Source organism: Palaemon carinicauda, chromosome 34 (genome assembly GCF_036898095.1).
Source record: "Palaemon carinicauda isolate YSFRI2023 chromosome 34, ASM3689809v2, whole genome shotgun sequence".
Taxonomy (NCBI): Eukaryota; Metazoa; Arthropoda; class Malacostraca; order Decapoda; family Palaemonidae; genus Palaemon; species Palaemon carinicauda.
Genome location: NC_090758.1, coordinates 73,925,764 through 73,948,309, shown reverse-complemented (window position 1 = coordinate 73,948,309; position 22,546 = coordinate 73,925,764). Strand labels below are relative to the sequence as shown.

Here is a 22,546-nt window from a genome sequence, read left to right as displayed (position 1 = left end):
TCATAGATCAGGTTTCAGTGGGAGTAACTCGACGGACACTGAATTCTGCCTGGAAGAAGCTGTGGCCTGATGCAGTTTCTCCTCGAGATTTCGAGGGTTTTGACCCCGAACCTGATCCCGTGGTGGGTGCAGCGGAAGACGTAGAGGAAATCGTCTCCCTTGGCAAGTCCATAGGTCTGGAGGTCGACGCAGATGACATCACGGAACTCGTCGCCGAACATCACGACGAACTTACCACAGAGGAGCTCAAGGAACTCCATGCTATGTCTGAGCACATGAGTGATGACGAGGAAGGGATCGAGGAGGTAGAACGTGTTAGGTTTGGCGCAAATAAAAGAGATGTTAGGAAAATATCAAGACATGGTCGACTTCATCGACAGATACCATCCAAAAAAATTGCAGGTTTGTCGTGTAGTTGCGCAGTTCGATGATGTTTGCCTAACTCATTTTCGAAACATTCTGAAAAGCCGTACCAAGCTACTTTCTATCAATACTGTAGATTCTTTAAGAAAACTACAAAGCGAACTCGTGATGAAGAGGAAGGAAGTGGTTCAAAGAAAACGGCAAAGATTGAAGAGAAAAAAATTCAATCAATTTTAAGTGGAGAGAGTGAGAGTGATTAAAATTAATCATCAAAAAGAAAAAAGAAAATGTAAAAAAAAATATATATAAAAAAAAAAATAAGCTAAGTTAGGTTAAAGTTCACTTAATGTAAGTTAGAATAAGTTACGGTAGTGTACGTTTATCGTAGTGAACCTCTCTACCTCCTCGCCACCCGTCCATCTCCTCTGCGTAGCAAGACCAACACCTGCGCTGGACTTTCTAAGGTAAAGTGACGCTAAAAACCCGTTTCTTATTTATTATTTCTTTATAATTATTCTTTTTTACATGTCTATTATCTAATTTAGAGTGCATATTGTCATGTGTAATTGTGTAGTAATTTATTAAGGAGTTATCATAGGTTTTTGGGCTCAACCACGGATTAATCCTATTTCAATGTATTCTTATGGGAAAATTCGTTTCTACATCCGAACATTTTCTACATCCGAAGTTGGTTGTGGAACGGATTAAATTCGCATGTAGAGGTACCACTGTACTTCATTAAAAAGATCATATTTCAAAATTTTTCTGTGGGTGTTCACAGCCTAAGCTATATTGACCCCCCCCCCTCATTAGCCCCTAGTAGAAAAGGCTCGCCTTGCTCTCCCCTACCCCATTCCGCTCCTCCCAATGTTTTGTAATTAGTTATGCCCCTTCTCTGACCCACAATGTCCTATAACTTTAAAATCTATTTACTTTCATCATTATCATCTCCTCCTACGCCTTTTGACGCAAAGGGCCTCGGTGTATTCGCCAATCGTCTCTAACTTGAGCTCTTAAATCAATATTTCTCCATTCGTCATTTCTTACTTTACGCTTCATAGTTCTCGGCTATGTAGGCCTGGGTCTTCTAACTCCTCTATCTTGTTATCTTGTTTTGGGTTTAAATCCAACCCTCCACTGAAGTCGAGTGAACTACAGCACTTCTCGGCCGGGTCCATATTAATCATCTAACGAAACATTTTCATTAGAACTTATACAATTCTTCGATTGTAGCATCTTCCAAATCATATGATCTTGTGAAAAGTAATGTCTTTAGTTTCTTCTTAAATTCAATTGCTCCCTTTAGGTCCTTCATTTCAGTTGGCAGTTTATTATAATGTCTAGGCGCACAGTAGCTAAAAGCCCTTGTAGAACCTAGTTGAAAGTTTGGTGAATTATATAAGCTGCCACGGTAGAAGTGTGTACTCTACTGAGTACCCATTCTAGTTTTATTCATTAGGAAGACAGTACAGTAAAGACGGTTAAAATTATTTCGAACTTGGTATTGACGAGGAATGTTTTGAATCCTGCATTTGAAAGGGTTTCTTACATGATAGAAAATATTGCGTATAGGTTGAGAAAGCTTATCGTATGAACTACTGAGGTCTTTTGAGTGGCCAGACAGTACTACATTGGATTCTTCTCTCTGGTTACGGTTCATTTTCTTTTTGCCCAGGTGCACACACCGAATAGTCAAGCCACCTATTCTTTACATATCCTCCTCTGTCTTCACACACCTTACAATACTAATATTACCAAACAATTCTTTTTCACCCAAGGGGTTACTGCACTGTAATTGTTCAGTGGCCACTTTTCTCTTGGTAAGGGTAGAAGAGAGACTTTAACTCAGGTAAGCAGCTCTTCTAGGAGAAGGATAATCCAAAATCAAACCATTGTTCTCTAGTCTTGGGTAGTGCCATAGCCTCTGTACCATGGTCTTCCACTGCCTTGGGTTAGAGTTCTCTTGCTTGAGGGTACACTCGGGCACACTATTCTATTTTATATTACTTCCTCCACTTGTGTTAAAGTTTTTATAGTTTATATAGATATTTGTTTTTATTGTTACTCAAAGTATTTTATCATTCCTTGTTTCCTTTCCTCACTTGGTTATTTTCCCTGTTGGAGACTTTGGGCCTATAGCATCCTGCTTTTCCAACTAGGGTTGTAGCATTAACAATACAACAGACAGTTTATGATACTTTGTCACAATGGAAAAAACTAAACTTTTCAGTCATCATCATCATCTCCTATACCTATTGACGCAAAGGGCCTCGGTTAGATTCCGCCAGTCGTCTCTATCTTGAGCTCTTAAATCGATACTTCTCCATTCACCATCTCCTACTTCAGATTTCATAGTCCTCAGTCATGTAGGCCTGGGTCATCCAACTCAAGTGCCTTGTGTAGTCCAGTTGAAAGTTTGGTGAACTAATCTCTCTTGGGGAGTGCAAAGAGCATACCCAATCCATCTCCATCTACCCTTCACCATGATCTCATCCACATATGGCACTCGAGTAATCTCTCTTATAGTTTCATTTCTAATTCTGTCCTGTCATTTAACTCCCAATATTCGTTTGAGGCCTTTGTTTCAAATCTAGAAAATATGTTGGATATAGTTTCATTATCATACCACGGCTCCTGTCCATACAGTAACACCAACTTCACTAAACTGATATATAGCCTGATTTTTATATGTAGTTTCAGGCAATTTGATTTCTAAATTCTACTTAACCTAGTGATTGTCTGATTTGCTTTTTTCAGTCTCATTAAACTCAAATTCTAAAGATCCTGTATTGGAGATCATAGTTCCTAAATACTTACATGATTCTACCTCATTAATCCTGTCTCCTTCCAATGATATTTTATCTTCCATTGCATACTCCGTTCTCATCTTTCTTTCTTTCTTCTACTGTATTTATCTTGATCCCAATCTCGTGTGATATTTCATGCATTCTGGTAAGCAAGCATTGCAAATCCTGTGGTTTTCTGCCAATAAAGACAGCGTTATTAGCATACTCTAGGTCAGCTAATTTCCTGTTGCCAATCCAGTCCAATCCTTCACCACCATCTCCGACTGTTCTACGCATAACAAAATCCAGTAACTTTTATAATTTTGCTTTTTCAGTTTTGCACAACGATGAACAACATGTGGTCAGGAGCCCCGCAGTGGGCCTCCTGGGCTCTTCAGCCGCAACATTACCAGAACATGAAGCCGGAGGAAGGTTAGTTGATTGGGCTTTATGTATAGTGAGAGAGAGAGAGTGAGTGAGTGTGTGTTTTGAAAGAGAGTGAGTGTGTGTTTTGAAAGAGAGTGAGTGAGTGTGTCTTGAGAGAGAGTGAGTGAGTGTGTCTTGAGAGAGAGTGAGTGAGTGTGTCTTGAGAGAGAGTGAGTGAGTGTGTCTTGAGAGAGAGTGAGTGAGTGTGTCTTGAGAGAGAGTGAGTGAGTGTGTCTTGAGAGAGAGTGAGTGAGTGTCTCTTGAGAGAGAGTGAGTGAGTGTGTCTTGAGAGAGAGAGTGAGTGAGTGTGTCTTGAGAGAGAGAGTGAGTGAGTTTGTCTTGAGAGAGAGAGTGAGTGAGTTTGTCTTGAGAGAGAGAGTGAGTGAGTTTGTCTTGAGAGAGAGAGTGAGTGAGTTTGTCTTGAGAGAGAGGGAGTGTGTCTCTTGAGAGAGAGTGAGTGAGTGCGTCTTGAGAGAGAGTGTGTGTGTGTGTCTTGAGAGAGAGTGAGTGAGTGTGTCTTGAGAGAGAGTGAGTGAGTGTGTCTTGGGAGAGAGTGAGTGCGTGTGTCTTGAGAGAGAGTGAGTGAGTGTGTCTTGAGAGAGAAAGTGAGTGAGTGTGTGTGTGTTGATGATGATAATAATAATGAAATAAGTTTGACTATATGCTTCATGATTATTCATTTCTTATTTACACATTTTCATTTTCTTGGTGCTATGAATCATGCCATGTAGTTACTGTATTCTGTAATTTTCCTTATTTGTAAATGGTTTCGTTAATCATTAAAAACAATTTTACCTTATTCACGAGCTTATTTATCGTCTCGCCCCAACAGCATCTTCCGTGGACTGGGCGGAGCTTGCCAAACAATGGATTCAGATGAAGGAAACCACCACGTCGCAGGACTCCTCCGAACCCACCCAGTCCGCGCCAGATGTCCCCTCCAGTCCGCCAGCCCCTCCGGCCGAGGAAAATGCCACGGTTGGCGGAGAGATGGACATGGAAATCGAGGATGATAAAGGCCCGTCTGCCAATGGCGGAGAACAACAGAATGGTGAGCATTTGCGTTTTAGCTAAAATTTTTGAGGGTCATTTGATGTGCGCTCCGAAGGGCTCTATACGTCACAAAAGATATGTCTTTTTACAGTAGATTCTTAGCCCATTTGCACAGATGTATGGGAATTAAAACAAACGATAGTGTTTGTGCTCCAGTTAGTTTTAACTGTGCGGTAGAGCTAACGTGATAGTGTACAGTGTGTGTTTGAAAATGTTTTTTAACCATTTTACCCCCAAGGTAAGGTTAAATTTCGAGCACATTTTGCTATATATTTTTTTTAAGTTGCTCTAACAGCCTTAATTTTTGTCATAGAGAGGTCTGGTTGGTCTCATTCTTTTGGAAAATGCCTAAAGTTTCTCGTAAAGTTATCAAAAATATGCAAAATCGTGTAAATAACAGTGTTTTGCAAGAACGTAGCGGTACGTCCTTTTTGGGGGTGAAAGGGCTAACTATGAAGTAGAATAAAAAAACATATTGTATATTTAGGTTCATAATTGTTTTCAAGGATAAAGTTAATGGAGGGGGAAAATAATTCCGTTTGTTCTCACAGAACGTAGGAGTTACAGTACGGAATACCATACTACTGTATGTTTATACAGTGTCCCTCCTCCATAGGAAATACATTAACCCTTTTACCCCCAAAGGACGTACTGGTACGTTTCACAAAACTCATCCTTTTAGCCCCATGGACGTACCGGTATGTCCTTGCAAAAAAATGCTTTTTATATTTTCTTTTCATATTTTTGATAACTTTTTGAGGAAATTCAGGCATTTTCCAAGAGAATGAGGCCAACCAGACCTCTCTATGACAAAAATTAAGGCTGTTAGAGCAATTTAAAAAAAAAAAATATACAGTACTGCAAAATGTGCTGGGGAAAAAATAACCCCTTGAGGGTTAAGGGTTGGAAATTTCCAAAGATCCTGGGGGTAAAAGGGTTAAGATCAGGAAGTAGATAGAGTATTGAAATGGTGGTTGTCCGAATTCCAGTTGAATTTGAAATTCATGGAGAAATATCTAATGCGAGATAGGAAAAGACTAAGTACAGTATGGGGTCCTTACAACTGATGACTTTCTTTAGGGCTAGTGGTTACGTAAGTTGACCCAGTCACGGGAATCTAAAATAACTTTAATTCAAGTACTAGAAATGGCACTGTTCAAGATGATTATTGTTATTTTGTAGCATTATTATTATTATTATTATTATTATTATTATTATTATTATTATTATTATTATTAGCTAAGCCACAACTCTAGTTGGAAAAGCAGGATACTATAAGCCCAATGGCCCCAACAGGGAAAATATCCTAGTGAGGAATGGAAATAAACAAACTGGTGATCACCAGATGGGAGTTGGAGCCCCGCTCAAACTCGTTAGTTCCTTTAGTGTCTGCAACCATACCATCTTTTGGGGAGCCTGTAGGTGTACCTGCTGAGTCATCAGCAGCCATGAGTCATCAGCAGCCATTAGCTGTCCCTCCCTGGTCGTAGCTTGGGTGGAAAGGGTGCTTGGGCGCTGACCATGTATGGTCAGTCTCTAGGGCATTGTCCTGCTTGCTAGGGCAATGTCACTGTCCCTTGCCTCTGCCATTCATGAACGGCCTTTAAACCTTTAAAGTAGTAGTTAATGATTAATATAAAATATTCTAAGAACAGTAACGCCATATGAAGAGAGACATGTCTGCCTGTTCAACATGAAAAAAATTCGCTGCTAGTTAGAACTTTTGAAGTCCCACCGATTAGCAACTTAACAGAGCTATTATTTCTGCTTCAATGCTTAGTTTACCCCCAAAGGATTTTTCTGTGAAAGATGGTTAATTTGAAGAACTTAGCAAAAAAAAAAAATAGTACCATTTACCTGAATAATTTCAACTTTTTCGCTGCTTGTATAAGAAGTGCTTAGAGATACTTTCAACTTCCCTCATTTTAACTCATTCTTGAAGCTACCCTTTCTGAGTGGGGATACCTTTATGTGGTGAAAGGGTTTGCCTGTCACCATGATCAGCAAAGCTGTTTTAGATAGGGCTACCCATAGATCCATACAAGATTGGTTTGCTGTGAGTGATCAGACTAAAGTCTCCCACCATCACCAATCGGCAGTTGTCACTGTGGCGATGAAATGGCCTAACCCCAGACAGGAATGAGGACATGTCTGAGGCCTTAGTCCTGCAGTGGACTAGAAACGACTGCATTTGTTGTTGTTGAAGCTAGCCTTACGAAAGTAAAAATATAAACCTTCTATTAATAAAAGGATAGATGTGAGAGAGGCAAGAGAGCATGCTAGAAATAGGAATGAATGGCGAGCGATTGTGATGCAGTTCCGGTAGGCCCTGCTGCTTCCTCCGGTGCCTTAGATGACCGCGGAGGTAGCAGCAGAAGGGGATTCAGCATTATGAAGCTTCATCTGAGGTGTAAATTGGGAGAGGGTGGGCTGTGGCACCCTAGCAGTACCAGCTGAACTCGGCTGAGTCCCTGGTTAGGCTGGAGGAACGTAGAGTGTAGAGGTCCCCTTTTTTGTTTTGTTTCATTGTTGATGTCGGCTACCCCCCAAAATTGGGGGAAGTGCCTTTGGTATATGTATGTATTAATAAATTTTAAATATATTCCAGGAGAATCGTGGGAGGGCTGGAGTGGAGACAGCAACTGGCTGCCCAATCAGTCCTCTGGAATGGGCTGGGGTTGGGGATGGCCGGTCGACTCCTACAACAACAGCGAACCCGGGGCCCCGGAGCCGGCGACTCAGCAGTATAACATCAAAGACGTAAGCCAAGCAGGATTTGCTGCTGTGTATGGTAATGAATTTTCAGCCGCCCAAGGCCTTGCGATGCAGGTGCGTACTGGAAGCGGCGTCTCGGCTGCCAGCATTGCTGCTTAGCTACTTGTATCTCTTCAGTTTGTACTCTACGTTGTGTATCTGAGAAGGTCGATTTTTGATGTGCATGCCTCGTTTCGGGTGTTATTTAACCTCGGCGCTGCAAGGCTGATAGCCGGGATGGGAAATAGGATATCCCAAAGTGCAGTTTGTAACGTTACATCACAATTGCATTGGGAAATGTGTTATCGTGTCCGGAACAACTGTAGAATTTTCAGCAATCGTGATCTTATGGGAGGGTTTTAAGAAATTCGATCTCCAAGTTTTATTGACATGTGCCATACTCCGCCCATCAAAGTATGGGAAGGATTTTTTAAAAATTCTATCGCCAAGTTTTAATATTATGTGTGGTATTCCACCCGTCGAAGATCTGGACTCTAGGGAGGATTTTTTTTTAAATTTAATCTCCAAGACTTATTTTATATGCGGTACTCAGTCCACTAAAGTTCTTGATTCTTCGCAGGTTAAAACCAGAAGTTCAGGTTATTGTTAATCCCTAGCATGAAAATCTTTTCTGACTGTTAAAATTTGAGTTAATGGTTTTTTTTAACTAATAGAGCCAAATCATCTGCTTAATATGTATCGTAGCTTTCTCTGTCATGTGTAGCGAGTGGTAATATTTCCTCGTATGAGATTTACCAGACTTGTCATGAACGCAGCCATCAGTTTGCAGCCTGAGGGTGCCGTGGAGTTGAGCATTTTCAGAATACGGGGCTCGTTTGCGGAACGTACGAGCTTTTTCACTGTGCCGTATGTTACGCTGTGTCGAGAGATTTTAAAATAGCTACTATTATTGGGCCTTCTAAGTGGTCTCTGTGCTTTTGGTCTACTGTAGACAAATTATTTCCAGAGAGGTAGGTGACAGTGTACTGTTTTAACACCCCTCCCCCTTTCTCTCATATATAATTGAACGGTTCCCCTTTCCCTCTTAGATAATTGAACAATCATCCTTTCTCTCTTAGATAATTGAACAGTCCCCCTTTCTCTCTTAGATAATTGAACAGTCACCCTTTCTCTCTTAGATAATTGAACAATCATCCTTTCTCTCTTAGAGAATTGAACAGTCACCCTTTTTCTCTTAGATAATTGAACGGTTCCCCTTTCTCTCTTAGATAATTGAACGGTTCCCCTTTCTCTCTTATATAATTGAACGGTTCCCCTTTCTCTCTTAGATAATTGAACGGTTCCCCTTTCTCTCTTAGATAATTGAACAGTCACCCTTTCTCTCTTAGATAATTGAACAGTCCCCCTTTCTCTCTTAGATAATTGAACAGTCACCCTTTCTCTCTTAGATAATTGAATAATCATCCTTTCTCTCTTAGAGAATTGAATAATCATCCTTTCTCTCTTAGAGAATTGAACAGTCCCCCTTTCTCTCTTAGATAATTGAACAGTCACCCTTTCTCTCTTAGATAATTGAACAATCATCCTTTCTCTCTTAGAGAATTGAACAGTCACCCTTTCTCTCTTAGATAATTAAATAGATTCTCTCTCTCTCTCTCTCTTTTAGATAATTAAATAGATTCTCTCTCTCTTAGATAATCAAATAGATTCTCTCTCTCTCTCTCTCTCTCTCTCTCTCTCTCTCTTAGATAATTAAATAGATTCTCTCTCTCTCTCTCTCTTAGATAATCAAATAGATTCTCTCTCTCTCTCTCTTAGATAATTAAATAGATTCTCTCTCTCTTAGATAATTAAATAGATTCTCTCTCTCTCTCTCTCTCTTAGATAATCAAATAGATTCTCTCTCTCTCTCTTAGATAATTAAATAGATTCTCTCTCTCTCTCTCTCTCTTTTAGATAATTAAATAGATTCTCTCTCTTAGATAATCAAATAGATTCTCTCTCTCTCTCTCTCTCTCTCTCTCTTAGATAATTAAATAGATTCTCTCTCTCTCTCTCTCTTAGATAATCAAATAGATTCTCTCTCTCTCTCTCTTAGATAATTAAATAGATTCTCTCTCTCTTAGATAATTAAATAGATTCTCTCTCTCTCTCTCTCTCTCTTAGATAATCAAATAGATTCTCTCTCTCTCTCTTAGATAATTAAATAGATTCTCTCTCTCTCTCTCTCTTTTAGATAATTAAATAGATTCTCTCTCTCTCTCTCTCTCTCTCTCTCTCTCTCTCTCTCTCTCTCTCTCTCTCTCTCTCTCTCTCTCTCTCTCTCTCTCTCTTAGATAATTAAATAGATTCTCTCTCTCTCTCTCTCTCTCTCTCTCTCTTAGATAATCAAATAGATTCTCTCTCTCTCTCTCTCTCTCTCTTAGATAATCAAATAGATTCTCTCTCTCTCTCTTAGATAATTAAATAGATTCTCTCTCTCTTAGATAATTAAATAGATTCTCTCTCTCTCTCTCTCTTAGATAATCAAATAGATTCTCTCTCTCTCTCTCTTAGATAATCAAATAGATTCTCTCTCTCTCTCTTAGATAATTAAATAGATTCTCTCTCTCTTAGATAATTAAATAGATTCTCTCTCTCTCTTAGATAATTAAATAGATTCTCTCTCTCTCTCTCTCTCTCTCTCTCTTAGATAATTAAATAGATTCTCTCTCTCTCTCTCTCTCTCTCTCTCTCTCAGATAATTAAATAGATTCTCTCTCTCTCTCTTAGGTAATTAAATAGATTCTCTCAGATAATTAAATCGATTCTCTCTCTCTGTCTCTCTCTCTCTCTCTCTCTCTCTCTCTCTCTCTCTCTCTCTCTCTCTCTCAACCAAGCAATCCTTCCAGGTAGGTAAACTGAGTACAACATTGTAATTCGTTCATATAATTGACAGCAGGAAAATGGAAAGTGCCAGTTGAAAGTCGGAGAAGCAGTTCCCGAAGGTGGTAGACTGAAGACGTCTTTGGCGCTACCATATTCTGAGGTAGTGGGTGTGTACTTTTGTGCAGTATTTTATACTTCGCCATTACTTGTGTACTTTGGATGTTAGTGGGTTATGTACAACTTTTATATATGTCATTATTACCAAAATAAAAGTTTTTATTTACATTTGTATCACACTTCATTACTAGTAAATAAGTAATTGTATACTCCTTACTTAAATATCACAGTTTAGTGCCTAGTGTATTTTTATTCATTTGCCTCTGTCTTTTTCAATATTAAACTTACCCGGTGATCATATTGCTGTCAGCTCTGCTGCCCGACAGAAAAACCTAAGGACGAAATACGCCAGCGATCGCTATACAGGTGGGGGTGTACATCAACAGCGCCATCTGTCGAGCAGGTACTCATGTACTCCATGTCAACGCAGAACCAATTTTCTCTCTGTCGTGCCACCGGCAAGACCTACCAAATACGCTGTTGTTTTCTGGATTGATTTTCACGTTATTTGGTGAAGTATTCATTTCTGGTTATTAGCTATCGCTGTGCAGAAGTTATCTTCAATACTTCCTTGCATTCTTTTTTGGATTTTGGATTATTTGTTGACGACTTGGATAGATTTTGAATTCCCCCCTTTGACTAATTCAAGATGTCTGACCCTTCTCAAGTCCCCAAGTACAGGAAGTGTAGCGCTAGGGACTGTTCAAGGCGTCTTCCGAAGGCCTCTATCGATCCGCACACCGTTTGTTCCAATTGTAGGGGTAAAGCCTGTCAATTGGAAGATCGATGTGAGGAATGCGTTGGGCTGTCGGAATTCGGGTTTCAAGAATTCCTGAAATATGCACGTAGGCTAGAGAAGGATAGGATCAGGAGGAGTTCGTCTCGCTCAATTGATTTTTCCTCTCCCCATGCCCCTCAACCTATTCCTTCCCCTGTAGTGGTTGCACCCGACCCCCCTGCTAGCTCTCATCAACCTTCGATGGCAGATATGATGCGTGCCATCCAGGCTCTAGGTGAGAGAGTCGAGTCATTGGCGAATGACCGCAATCAACTCATGGCTGACGTCAGGGAGTTGAAAGGTAAGAGTGCAGTGGGAAGTGAAGTGAGTGTTAGTGCAGGGAAAAGTGTCAGTGTTACGCATGAGGGTGCGTCTGTTCGTGCCTGTCGTCCTCCCAGTCCGGGACCTCTTGCAAGCTCCCAAGCCCAGGGGAGAAGCAATGTCGTACGACCAAAGGGTTCGACAGGCTTTAATCAGCGGACAGACGTTCCCTCCGTGGTTTCGGATGTATCTTGCCTAGATCGTCCCACCCACAAGAAGACGAGTGAGCCCGTTCATTCCTCGTCTGCGGAAGAGGTTTCACGCCAGAAACGATGGACCAAGGTCTCACGGCCTCTTAAACGCAAGGTCCCTTCCGAGCAAGTCCAACGGCCCAGGTGTAGCCACTGGGTCAGTTCGGACTCGCTGCAGTCCTCCGACGACTGCACACCTCCTAAGAGAGGCAAAGTGGTACCGCAACAGGCAGTAACTCCGTCTGTTGCCGCACCAGCTGTTGTAGACCCTAAGTGGTCTTTGCTGCAGTCTATGCAGACTCAGTTAGCTGCGGTTATGCAGGAGTTTCGTGCGGAGAAGGCTGACGCTGCACCCGTTAGCCTACAACCTACCACGGTTGTGCGCCCAGCAGACGCTGAGGCTGCCTGCTCCCACACTCCAGCTGTGAGAGCTCCTCCACCCATGCGCAGTCGACCCTGCCAGACGCATGCTGACGTTCACAGACGCACGGAACCCTCCGTTGGCGTGCGTGTGCTACCACAACAACAGGAGGGTGGAGTTAAGCTGCCGTGTTTTGACGCGGTGCGTCAGCCTCCGCAACCCGCGGTGGTCTCCGCTATCCGTCCACAGTCGGGAGTAGACGCTTTGCGCACCCACTCAGCTATGGTTGTTGCCAGTTCTCAGACTGACTAACAGTGGCATGATGTTGGGTCCAGTGCAGCCACGCATGCACCCGTGCTGCCGGACTCAGCCGTCCAGCTGTTACCTACTCCGTTGCCTCTTCCTCCTCAACATTCAGACGATGCACCCTCTGATAATGACGAAGCTTCACATCTTGACGACGAACCCAAGACCGCGCCTCCCTCCTTAGACTTTAGGAAAGTGCTTGCGCTGTTCAAGGATTTATATCCGGATCAGTTTGTGTCTGCAGCACCACGCTCGCCTCCCTCTGAGTTCGCTTTAGGCATGCAGTCAGCAGCACCTGCCTTTACGAAGCTCGTACTCGCTCGCTCGTCCAAGAGAGCTTTAAGGGTACTGGGAGAGTGGTTGCAGTCCAAGAAGCAACTTGGGAAGACATCCTTCATGTTTCCCCCGGTCAAGCTTGCTTCCAGATCTAGCGTCTGGTATGCCACGGGAGAAGTTCTCGGCTTGGGAGTTCCTGCCTCTGCCCAGGGCGACTTCTCAAGTCTGGTAGACTCTCCCCGCAGGCTGGCTATGAGACGCTCCAAGATTTGCTGGACTCCTTCGGATATGGACCATCTTATGAAGGGAGTTTTCCGTGCATTCGAAGTCTTTAACTTCTTGGACTGGTGTTTGGGAGCATTGAGCAGGAAGACCTCTCCTTCTGATAAGGAAACTTCCATGCTCATTATGTCCTGCATGGACAAAGCCATACGGGATGGTTCTAGTGAGCTTGCGGCTTCTTTTGTGTCCGGGGTCCTCAAGAAGCGGGATCACCTTTGCTCCTTCTTGTCAGCTGGAGTCACCCCATGTCAAAAGTCGGAGCTTATGTTTGCTCCGCTCTCGAAGTGTCTCTTCCCTGAAGAGTTGATCAAGGAGATTGCTGCCTCCTTGATCCTGAAAGACATCCGCACGCAAAGCCACCCCTTTGCCCTCCGTGCCTAGACCCAGGATGGACACTCCAGCGTCAAGGTTCATTCCGCCCTTTCGTGGCAGAGCCTCCAGCAGAGGAGGTGCTCGTGCCGGAAGTCAACGTTTGAGCAAGAAGAAGGGTTCCAAGTCCTCTAGAGGCAGAGTCTGACTGCCACCTTCTTCAGACAGCAGTGGGAGCCAGGCTCAAGAACTACTGGCAGGCCTGGGAGAACAGGGGCGCAGACGCACAGTCTGTGAAGTTACTCAGGGAGGGGTACAAGATTCCATTCTTGCGCAAGCCCCCTCTAGCAACAACTCCCATCGACCTCTCTCCCAGGTACAGAGAGGAGGACAAGAGACTAGCTTTACAGCAAGAGGTGTCTCTCTTACTACAAAAGGGAGCGGTAGTCATAGTCCGGGACCATCAATCCCCGGGCTTCTACAACCGCCTCTTCTTAGTGCCGAAGAAGACAGGAGGGTGGAGACCGGTGCTAGACGTCAGTGCTCTGAATGTCTTTGTCACAAAGCAGACGTTCACCTTGGAGACGACAAAGTCGGTTCTAGCATCGGTCAGGAAGGAAGACTGGATGGTCTCGTTAGACCTAAAGGACGCTTACTTTCACGTCCCCATCCACCCAGATTCCCAACCTTTTCTAAGGTTCGTTTTCGGGAAGGTTGTATACCAGTTCCAAGCCCTGTGCTTTGGCCTAAGCACGGCACCTCTAGTTTTTACCAAACTGTTGAGGAATATTGCCTAATTCCTGCATTTAGCAAACATCAGAGCCTCCCTCTATTTGGACGACTGGCTTTTAAGAGCTGCGTCAAGTCGTCGCTGTCTGGAGAATCTACAGTGGACTCTGGATCTGACCAAGGAATTGGGTCTCCTGGTCAATATAGAAAAGTCCCAGCTCGTCCCATCCCAAACTATAGTTTACCTAGGAATGGAGATTCAGAGTCAAGCTTTTCGGGCTTTTCCGTCGGCCCCCAGAATCAGTCAAGCCCAAGAATGCATCCAGTCCATGCTGAAGAAGGACCGATGTTCAGTCAGACAGTGGATGAGTCTGATAGGGACGCTTTCATCACTGGACCAGTTCATCGCGTTAGGGAGACTCCACCTCCGCCCCCTTCAATTTCACTTAGCTGCTCACTGGAGAAAGGACAAGACGCTAGAAGCGGTCTCGGTTCCTATTTCCGAGAAGATGAAGTCGTCACTGACTTGGTGGAAGAACAACATTCTCCTCAGGGAGGGTCTGCCACTGGCTGTTCAGACCCCCGACCACCTTCTCTTCTCGGACCCATCGGACACGGGCTGGGGTGCGACATTGGACGGTCGGGAATGCTCGGGCACGTGGAATGCGGATCAAAGCGAGTTGCACATCAACTGCAAGGAGCTACTGGCAGTTCATCTGGCCTTGAGAAGCTTCAAGTCCCTCCTTCTAGGCAAGGTGGTGGAGGTGAACTCCGACAACACCACAGCCTTGGCGTACATCTCCAAGCAAGGAGGGACTCATTCGATGACGTTGTTCGAGATCGCAAGGGACCTCCTCACCTGGTCAAGAGATCGAAACATATCCCTAGTAACGAGGTTCATTCAAGGCGACATGAATGTCATGGCAGACCGCCTCAGCCGGAAGGGTCAAATCATCCCAACAGAGTGGACCCTTCACAAGAATGTATGCAACAGACTATGGGCCTTGTGGGGCCAGCCCACCATAGATCTGTTCGCAACCTCGATGACCAAGAGGCTCCCAATTTATTGTTCACCGATTCCGGACCCAGCAGCAGTTCACATAGATGCCTTTCTTCTGGATTGGTCCCATCTAGACCTTTATGCGTTCCCCCCGTTCAAGATTGTCAACAGAGTACTGCAGAAGTTCGCCTCTCACGAAGGGACCAGGTTGACGTTGGTTGCTCCCCTCTGGCCCGCGAGAGAATGGTTCACCGAGGTACTGCAATGGCTAGTAGACGTTCCCAGAACACTTCCTCTAAGAGTGGACCTTCTGCGTCAGCCGCATGTAAAGAAGGTACACCCAAGCCTCCACGCTCTTCGTCTGACTGCCTTCAGACTATCGAAAGACTCTCGAGAGCTAGAGGCTTTTCGAAGGAGGCAGCCAGAGCGATTGCTAGAGCTAGGAGGACATCCACTCTCAAAGTCTACCAGTCGAAGTGGGAAGTCTTCCGAAGCTGGTGCAAGTCTAAATCAGTATCCTCAACCAGTACCTCTGTAACTCAGATAGCTGACTTCCTTTTATATCTAAGGAAGGAAAGATCCCTTTCAGCTCCCACGATCAAGGGTTACAGAAGCATGTTGGCAGCAGTCTTCCGTCACAGAGGCTTAGATCTTTCCAACAACAAAGATCTACAGGACCTCCTTAAGTCTTTTGAGACCTCGAAGGAGCGTCGGTTGGCCACACCAGGTTGGAACTTAGACGTGGTACTAAGATTCCTTATGTCAGCAAGGTTCGAACCACTTCAATCAGCCTCTTTTAAAGATCTCACTTTGAAAACTCTTTTCCTCGTCTGCTTAGCAACAACTAAAAGAGTCAGTGACATACACGCCTTCAGCAGGAACATTGGATTTACATCTGAAACGGCTACATGTTCCTTACAGCTTGGTTTTTTAGCCAAAAACGAACTTCCTTCTCGTCCTTGGCCCAAATCGTTCGATATTCCAAGCCTTGCTAATTTGGTTGGAAATGAACAAGAAAGAGTACTATGCCCGGTAAGAGCTCTTAAGTACTATTTGAGACGTACTAAGCCATTACGTGGACAATCAGAAGCTTTATGGTGCGCCATTAAGAAACCTTCTTTACCAATGTCGAAGAATGCAGTTTCTTATTATATCAGACTTTTGATTCGAGAAGCTCATTCCCATCTGAATGAGGAGGACCATGCTTTGCTGAAGGTAAGGACACATGAAGTTAGAGCTGTCGCAACTTCAGTGGCCTTCAAACAAAACAGATCTCTGCAGAGTGTAATGGATGCAACCTATTGGAGAAGCAAGTCAGTGTTCGCATCATTTTACCTTAAAGATGTCCAGTCTCTTTACGAGAACTGCTACACCCTGGGACCATTCGTAGCAGCGAGTGCAGTAGTGGGTGAGGGCTCAACCACTACATTCCCCTAATCCCATAACCTTTTTAATCTTTCTCTTGAAATGCTTTTTATTGTTGTTTTTGGGTTGTCCGGAAGGCTAAGAAGCCTTTCGCATCCTGGTTGATTTGGCGGGTGGTCAAATTCTTTCTTGAGAAGCGAATAGATTAGAGGTTTTGATGAGGTCCTTTAGTATGGGTTGCAACCCTTCATACTTCAGCTCCTAGGAGTCGCTCAGCATCCTATGAGGATCGCGAGGCTCAGTAAGGAAGACGTACTTAAAAAAGGCAGAGTAATTGTTCAAGTCGACTTCCTTACCAGGTACTTATTAATTTTATGTTTGTTATTTTGAATAACTGCTAAAATGAAATACGAAATACTTAGCTCTTAATGTTAACATATATGCTGGTCTCTACCCACCCCCCTGGGTGTGAATCAGCTATATGATCACCGGCTAAGTTTAATATTGAAAAATTTTATTTTCATTAGTAAAATAAATTTTTGAATATACTTACCCGGTGATCATAAATTAAAGGACCCACCCTTCCTCCCCAATAGAGACCCAGTGGGCCGAGGAGAAAATTGGTTCTTTGTTGACATGGAGTACTTGAGTACCTGCTCGACAGATGGCGCTGTTGATGTACACCCCCACCTGTATAGCGATCGCTGGCGTATTTCGTCCTTAGGTTTTTCTGTCGGGCAGCAGAGCTGACAGCAATATGATCACCGGGTAAGTATATTCAAAAATTTATTTTACTAATGAAAATAACATTTTTTTAATCCTTTTAAGAGTTATGTGACAAATGCTTTGTCGTGTTCATAATATTGTGCCTTTATTGATTGATTTCACATCCCTATCTGGACATTTATTCTTATTGTATTATGAGCTTTGTAACTTTAGACCATGTCAATTAATTCTCTTCAGTTTATATCTTGAATTTGAATACTATAAACTCCCAATTTACTTCAGCTCGCAGCTGCTTGTAGTTATCAATTTGCAAACTTTTCCAGCTGGAATCCAAGAGTTAGAACTTATGACGAGGTGTCGGCAGTAGTCCTTAATTATCGGGAGGATAGTCGACTCTCGTTATCAGCATGTTTTGTATTTGCGAATTTCTTATGGCGCGAAGCTGCTGAATTCGACGCCAGATTTCTTAACCATGAAAAATTGCCAAACAACACGAGTGAAAACTAGAAATTGCCAAACAACGCGAGTGAAAACTAGAAATTGCCAAATACAATTTAATACTAGGTAAAAACTGCAAGTAAAAGATAAAAATTTAGTTAGAAATCGCCAAATACAGGGCATCGCAATCAAAGCTACTGTATATTGCTTGTTATTATTATTATTACTAGCTAAGCTACAATCCTAGTTAGAAATGCAGGATGATATAAGCCCAAGGGCTCCAACTAAGAAAATATCCAAGTGAGGAAAGGAAATAAGGGAACAGATAGAGTTGTGTGCCGTAGTGTACCACACTCAGGCAAGAGAACTCTTAACCCTCCGCAGATTAGCAGAACTAGCTTGGTTACATTACCTGCATGCTTAGATTAATTTCATTCTAAAATAAAATTGGCGAGAGGAGAGCTTTAGTGAGTATAGTACTTGAGATCAATTTTTCATGATGTCGGTACTGTAGATTTAAGTACACCTGTACGTAAGTACTGTACAGTAATTGTACCTGTTAGTTCACATCCATTGTCAATGTTTAGCTAAATGGTAGGATCAACAGATGAAGCTATATATTTGAATATTTAAAATGTGTCATACAATTTTACACGACAACGTGTTTCCAGTTATTAGCTGGAAAGATTTTTGCTTATTTTTCAAGTATCTCACTTTATAATTTTTTCATCTGTTCTTCATATATTGATAGGCTATACTTTTTAGCATAATTATTTTATTAGCCATAATTTTTTAAGCTTTTCAAGGAAGGAAATTTAAACTTTGCCCTATTTTATTAGCCATGATTTTTTAAGCTTTTCAAGGAAGGAAATGTAAACTTTGCCCCATTTTATTAGCCATAATTTTTTAAGCTTTTCAAGGAAGGAAATGTAAACTTTGCCCCATTTTATTAGCCATAATTTTTTAAGCTTTTCAAGGAAGGAAATTTAAACTTTGCCCCATTTTATTAGCCATAATTTTTTAAGCTTTTCAAGGAAGGAAATTTAAACTTTGCCCCATTTTATTAGCCATAATTTTTTAAGCTTTTCAAGGAAGGAAATGTAAACTTTGCCCCATTTTATTAGCCATAATTTTTTAAGCTTTTCAAGGAAGGAAATGTAAACTTTGCCCCATTTTATTAGCCATAATTTTTTAAGCTTTTCAAGGAAGGAAATATAAACTTTGCTCCCGTTTTCTTTCCTCAGGGCGAATATAACTGGCCTCTGGTCGGTGGCGATAACTACCAGGGGGACTACACAAGAACCGAGAGAAGGGAAAGGGTCGGCCGCGACTTCCACCACAGGACCTTCGACCAGGACAGAGGAGCGGCCGAAGCAGACTTCCAGCTGGACGCAGCCCAACGGAAAAAGTTGCCCGCTTGGATACGGGAGGGTCTGGAGAAGATGGAGAGAGAGAAGCAGAGAAAGGTAGGGATGATGTATGCTCGACGATTTTGTTGATTATAAAGGTGGTTGATATTTACCTCCTCCAAAGAAGTTGGAAGGTGGTTATGTTTTCGTCCCTCTTTGTGTGTTTGTTTGTGAATAGCTTAGTGGCTAGAATTTTAATCTTAGAGTAATGAAACTTACAGGGATTAACTTTTATGTTGAAAGCTGGAAATGATTAGATTTCGGAAGGTCAAGGTCACGGTCAAGCAAAATGTCCAATTCACGTAATCAGCCATAAATTTGAATGTCGTTTTAACAGAGACTTCAAATTTGGTTCATATTAGAGTGCATAAAAATCCACACCAATTAATACATGTTAAGGTCAAGGTTGAGCAAAAAGGTAGAGAAATAAGCTGCCGCGGCGAAGGTCTGCCACTCTAGTACCCTTTTACCCCCACCATAAGGTTAAATTTCGAGCACATTTTGCTATTTATTCTTTTCAAATTGCTCTAACAACCTTAATTTTTGTCGTAGAGAGGTCAGGTTGGTCTCATTCTTTTGGAAAATGCCTGAAGTTTCTCATAAAGTTATCAAAAACATGTACATAACAGTGTTTTGCAAGAACTTACCGGTACGTCCTTTGGGGGCGCAAGGGTTAACAAGGTTTGTTATTGTTAAAGATTGTCGCTAAGAGATGATTTAACATGAGTCATACAGGAGGTTTTCAACTTAAAAACCTAATTTTGTTAAATTTTGGCCCAGGGCAGGCCTAACCTGGATCCCAGGCCTACGATTTCCAGCTACAAAAATCAACAAATTGTTTTGTTTCATATGAAATGAATACCAGGTTATTGCTAATGTCATTTTGCTTTCTATATTAAATGATATATTGTTTTATTAAAATACAGTACTGTATTTATCCTATTGCAGTATACAAACTTTTGAAACAGTATCTTGAGATTTATGATTTCTGTTGGAATTGTGTTTGTGTCTGAATGTTTGTAAGTTGAAAACCTTCTGTATATATAAAAAGATAACGGATATGGACGCTTGGTTTGACAGGTATGGATAAAACTCACTTGGGCCGGAACACACCAACTTTGAGCGAATGGCTTGGTTATGTCATTTTGAAAAGGATTTTTTTAAACATAAAACTTACCCGCTGGTTATATAAGAATGGCTAGCGTTCCTGACGCCTCGGCAGGAAAAATCTGACATTCTTATATAACCAGCGGGTAAGTATGTTAAAAAATTTATTTTATTTTGAAAATATAATTTTTAAACTTAAAACTTACCTGCTGGTTATATAAGAATGTCAGATTTTTCCTGCCGAGGCGTCAGGAACGCTAGCCATTCTTATATAACCAGCGGGTAAGTATGTTCAAAAATTTATTTTATTATGAAAATATATTTAAACAAATCTTTTCATTAATTCGTACAGATTGCTTGGCATTTACGGCCGAGCGGGGGCTCTTGGCACAAGGCACTAACCCCAAGAGTGTGAACACAGTGTGCTATAGTGTTGCAGCTACTCTGCTCCAGGAGCGTAGCTGCAGTAGTCAATATTGGAACTGTGACAAAACAATATTAATCTTCTCGGCTTTCATTGCTGCTCCTTATCGGAAAAACCTACTGCCTCGCGTAGCCCTCCCCAGTTAGGTTGACGTGAAATGGCGTAGATTATATTCAAATCATTTTAACAGAACTCCCCATGATTTGTTGTCGATTGAATTTCTTATTCCAGATTTGGATATTAATCTTTGTCACTATCTTTCAGTTAGTTCTTTGTTCATGTTGTGTAAGATATCTATAATTCTGACCATCCTTTGGATTCAGGTCTTTCCCGACTGTACCATCGTGTTCGCAGTAATCGATATGTAGTTAATTCGAACAGTCTTGTTTTCTCCGTCATAATATTCTATACTTTCTTGTTCTGTGAGTGCTTTGATAGAGACGATTTAACAATAAAAGAGCAATATGCGGTGTGAAATGTTAAATACTTTCGATTGAACATGATAAAATGACTGGAGGTATTGTAGAGAGTAGGGTTCCTCTGCTGTACAGGACCAGAAAAACAGACCTTAACCCTTTTACCCCCGCCATAAGGTTAAATTTCGAGCACATTTTGCTATATATTTTTTTCAAATTGCTCTAACAGCCTTAATTTTTGTCGTAGAGAGGTCAGGTTGCTCTCATTCTTTTGGAAAATGCCTGAAGTTTCTCATAAAGTTATCAAAAACATGTAAATAACAGTGTTTTGCAAGAACGTATCGGTATGTCCTTAGGGGGCGAAAGGGTTAAAGTAAAATAAATAAAGTGATATTCTTGAATTTTTATCGTAGCTGTGACCAGACTGCAAGGATCATCATCATCAGGCAGTTGAATCAGTGGAACTTCAGAAGTTTTAACTTGTTCCAAGTGCTTTCTGCCTTTCTTACATCTCCTCTCTGTCCAACCTTTTTTAACTTTTGCATCATGTGATGTAGGGTTCTTTCCAAATGTTGAAATGGTCTCACGTTCCCCAGAAATGGACTCTATAGTCCTAATTCCTAAATTCATATTATCATTCTTCAGTGATGAAGTCCTCAGTGTCATCAATAAATATTTTGCTTGTCTTCCTGACCAGATGGAGAAGGAACGGCAGATGTCCGAGAAGGAGGAGATGCTCCGGCGGAAAAGGGAGGAGGAAGCCAGAGCGAGACGGATTCTGGAAGAGGATCTGGCCAACGACGGGAAGCCTCGCGTGCCGAGGAAAAGTAAATTCGTGAGTATGACAGGAGAGTTGCGTATGTATAGGAGTAAGAATTAGTTCCTCAATCCCTTTTTTGAGTAATGTGAGAAAATTGATATCCTAGATATATCTAGAAGTTATAGTAGTAATTCATTGCTTCATCCATTTCTGAAAAATGTGAGAAAATTAGGGTCTTATATATGTAAGAAATTAGGGTCTTATATATGTAAGAAATTAGGGTCTTATATATGTAAGAAATTAGGGTCTTATATATGTAAGAAATTAGGGTCTTATTTATGTAAGAAATTAGGGTCTTATATATGTAAGAAATTAGGGTCTTATATATGTAAGAAATTAGGGTCTTATATATGTAAGAAATTAGGGTCTTATATATGTAAGAAATTAGGGTCTTTATATGTAAGAAATTAGGGTCTTATATATGTAAGAAATTAGGGTCTTACAGTATATATGTAAGAAATTAGGGTCTTATTTATGTAAGAAATTAGGGTCTTATATATGTAAGAAATTAGGGTCTTAAATATGTAAGGTGTTGGACCTGTATTTGCAGATTTCCAATTCAAGTTCTTGTCAAAAACTCATTCCTTTTAGGACAGCGACAGCGACGCATCAGACCACAGTCGGTCGCCCAGTCCCGAAACGACCACTCCGGGTCTGGGCAGCATCGCCCGTAAGCGACGTACCCGCTTCGCGCCGAAGGACAGCGGCGGGGGCGGGGGAAGCAGCAGCATAGACGGGCACGACATCGACGGGGTCAAGGATGAAGACGGGGAGGAGGAAGAGGAAGAAAAGCTGCCGAGAAGGAGATTAGCGTCGCCGGAGCCAGTTAAAACCGAGGAGGAAAAGATGCAGGAAATGGTAGTGTTCTTATTTTCTCGTCTTTTCCTTGTGGGAAAATAAGACATAATTCTGAATTGATCGCTTATTACATTGATTTTGAGAGTCATTTGGAGGAAAATA

The 22,546-nt window shown here is 41.9% G+C and overlaps 1 protein-coding gene across 2 annotated transcripts in view; it reads left to right on the top strand.

Annotated features, from left to right (window-relative positions):
- Nucleotides 1–22,546, top strand: part of LOC137626453 (arginine/serine-rich protein PNISR-like) — a 68,270-nt gene that overhangs the window by 3,403 nt on the left and 42,321 nt on the right. For both annotated transcript variants that reach the window (XM_068357455.1, XM_068357453.1), the window contains 6 exons: nucleotides 3,485–3,581; nucleotides 4,408–4,626; nucleotides 7,237–7,388; nucleotides 18,655–18,876; nucleotides 21,464–21,601; nucleotides 22,178–22,444. In XM_068357455.1, the coding sequence (XP_068213556.1) occupies nucleotides 3,497–3,581; nucleotides 4,408–4,626; nucleotides 7,237–7,388; nucleotides 18,655–18,876; nucleotides 21,464–21,601; nucleotides 22,178–22,444 (1,083 nt within the window). In that variant the 5' untranslated portion in view covers nucleotides 3,485–3,496. The remainder of the gene's footprint in view (nucleotides 1–3,484; nucleotides 3,582–4,407; nucleotides 4,627–7,236; nucleotides 7,389–18,654; nucleotides 18,877–21,463; nucleotides 21,602–22,177; nucleotides 22,445–22,546) is intronic.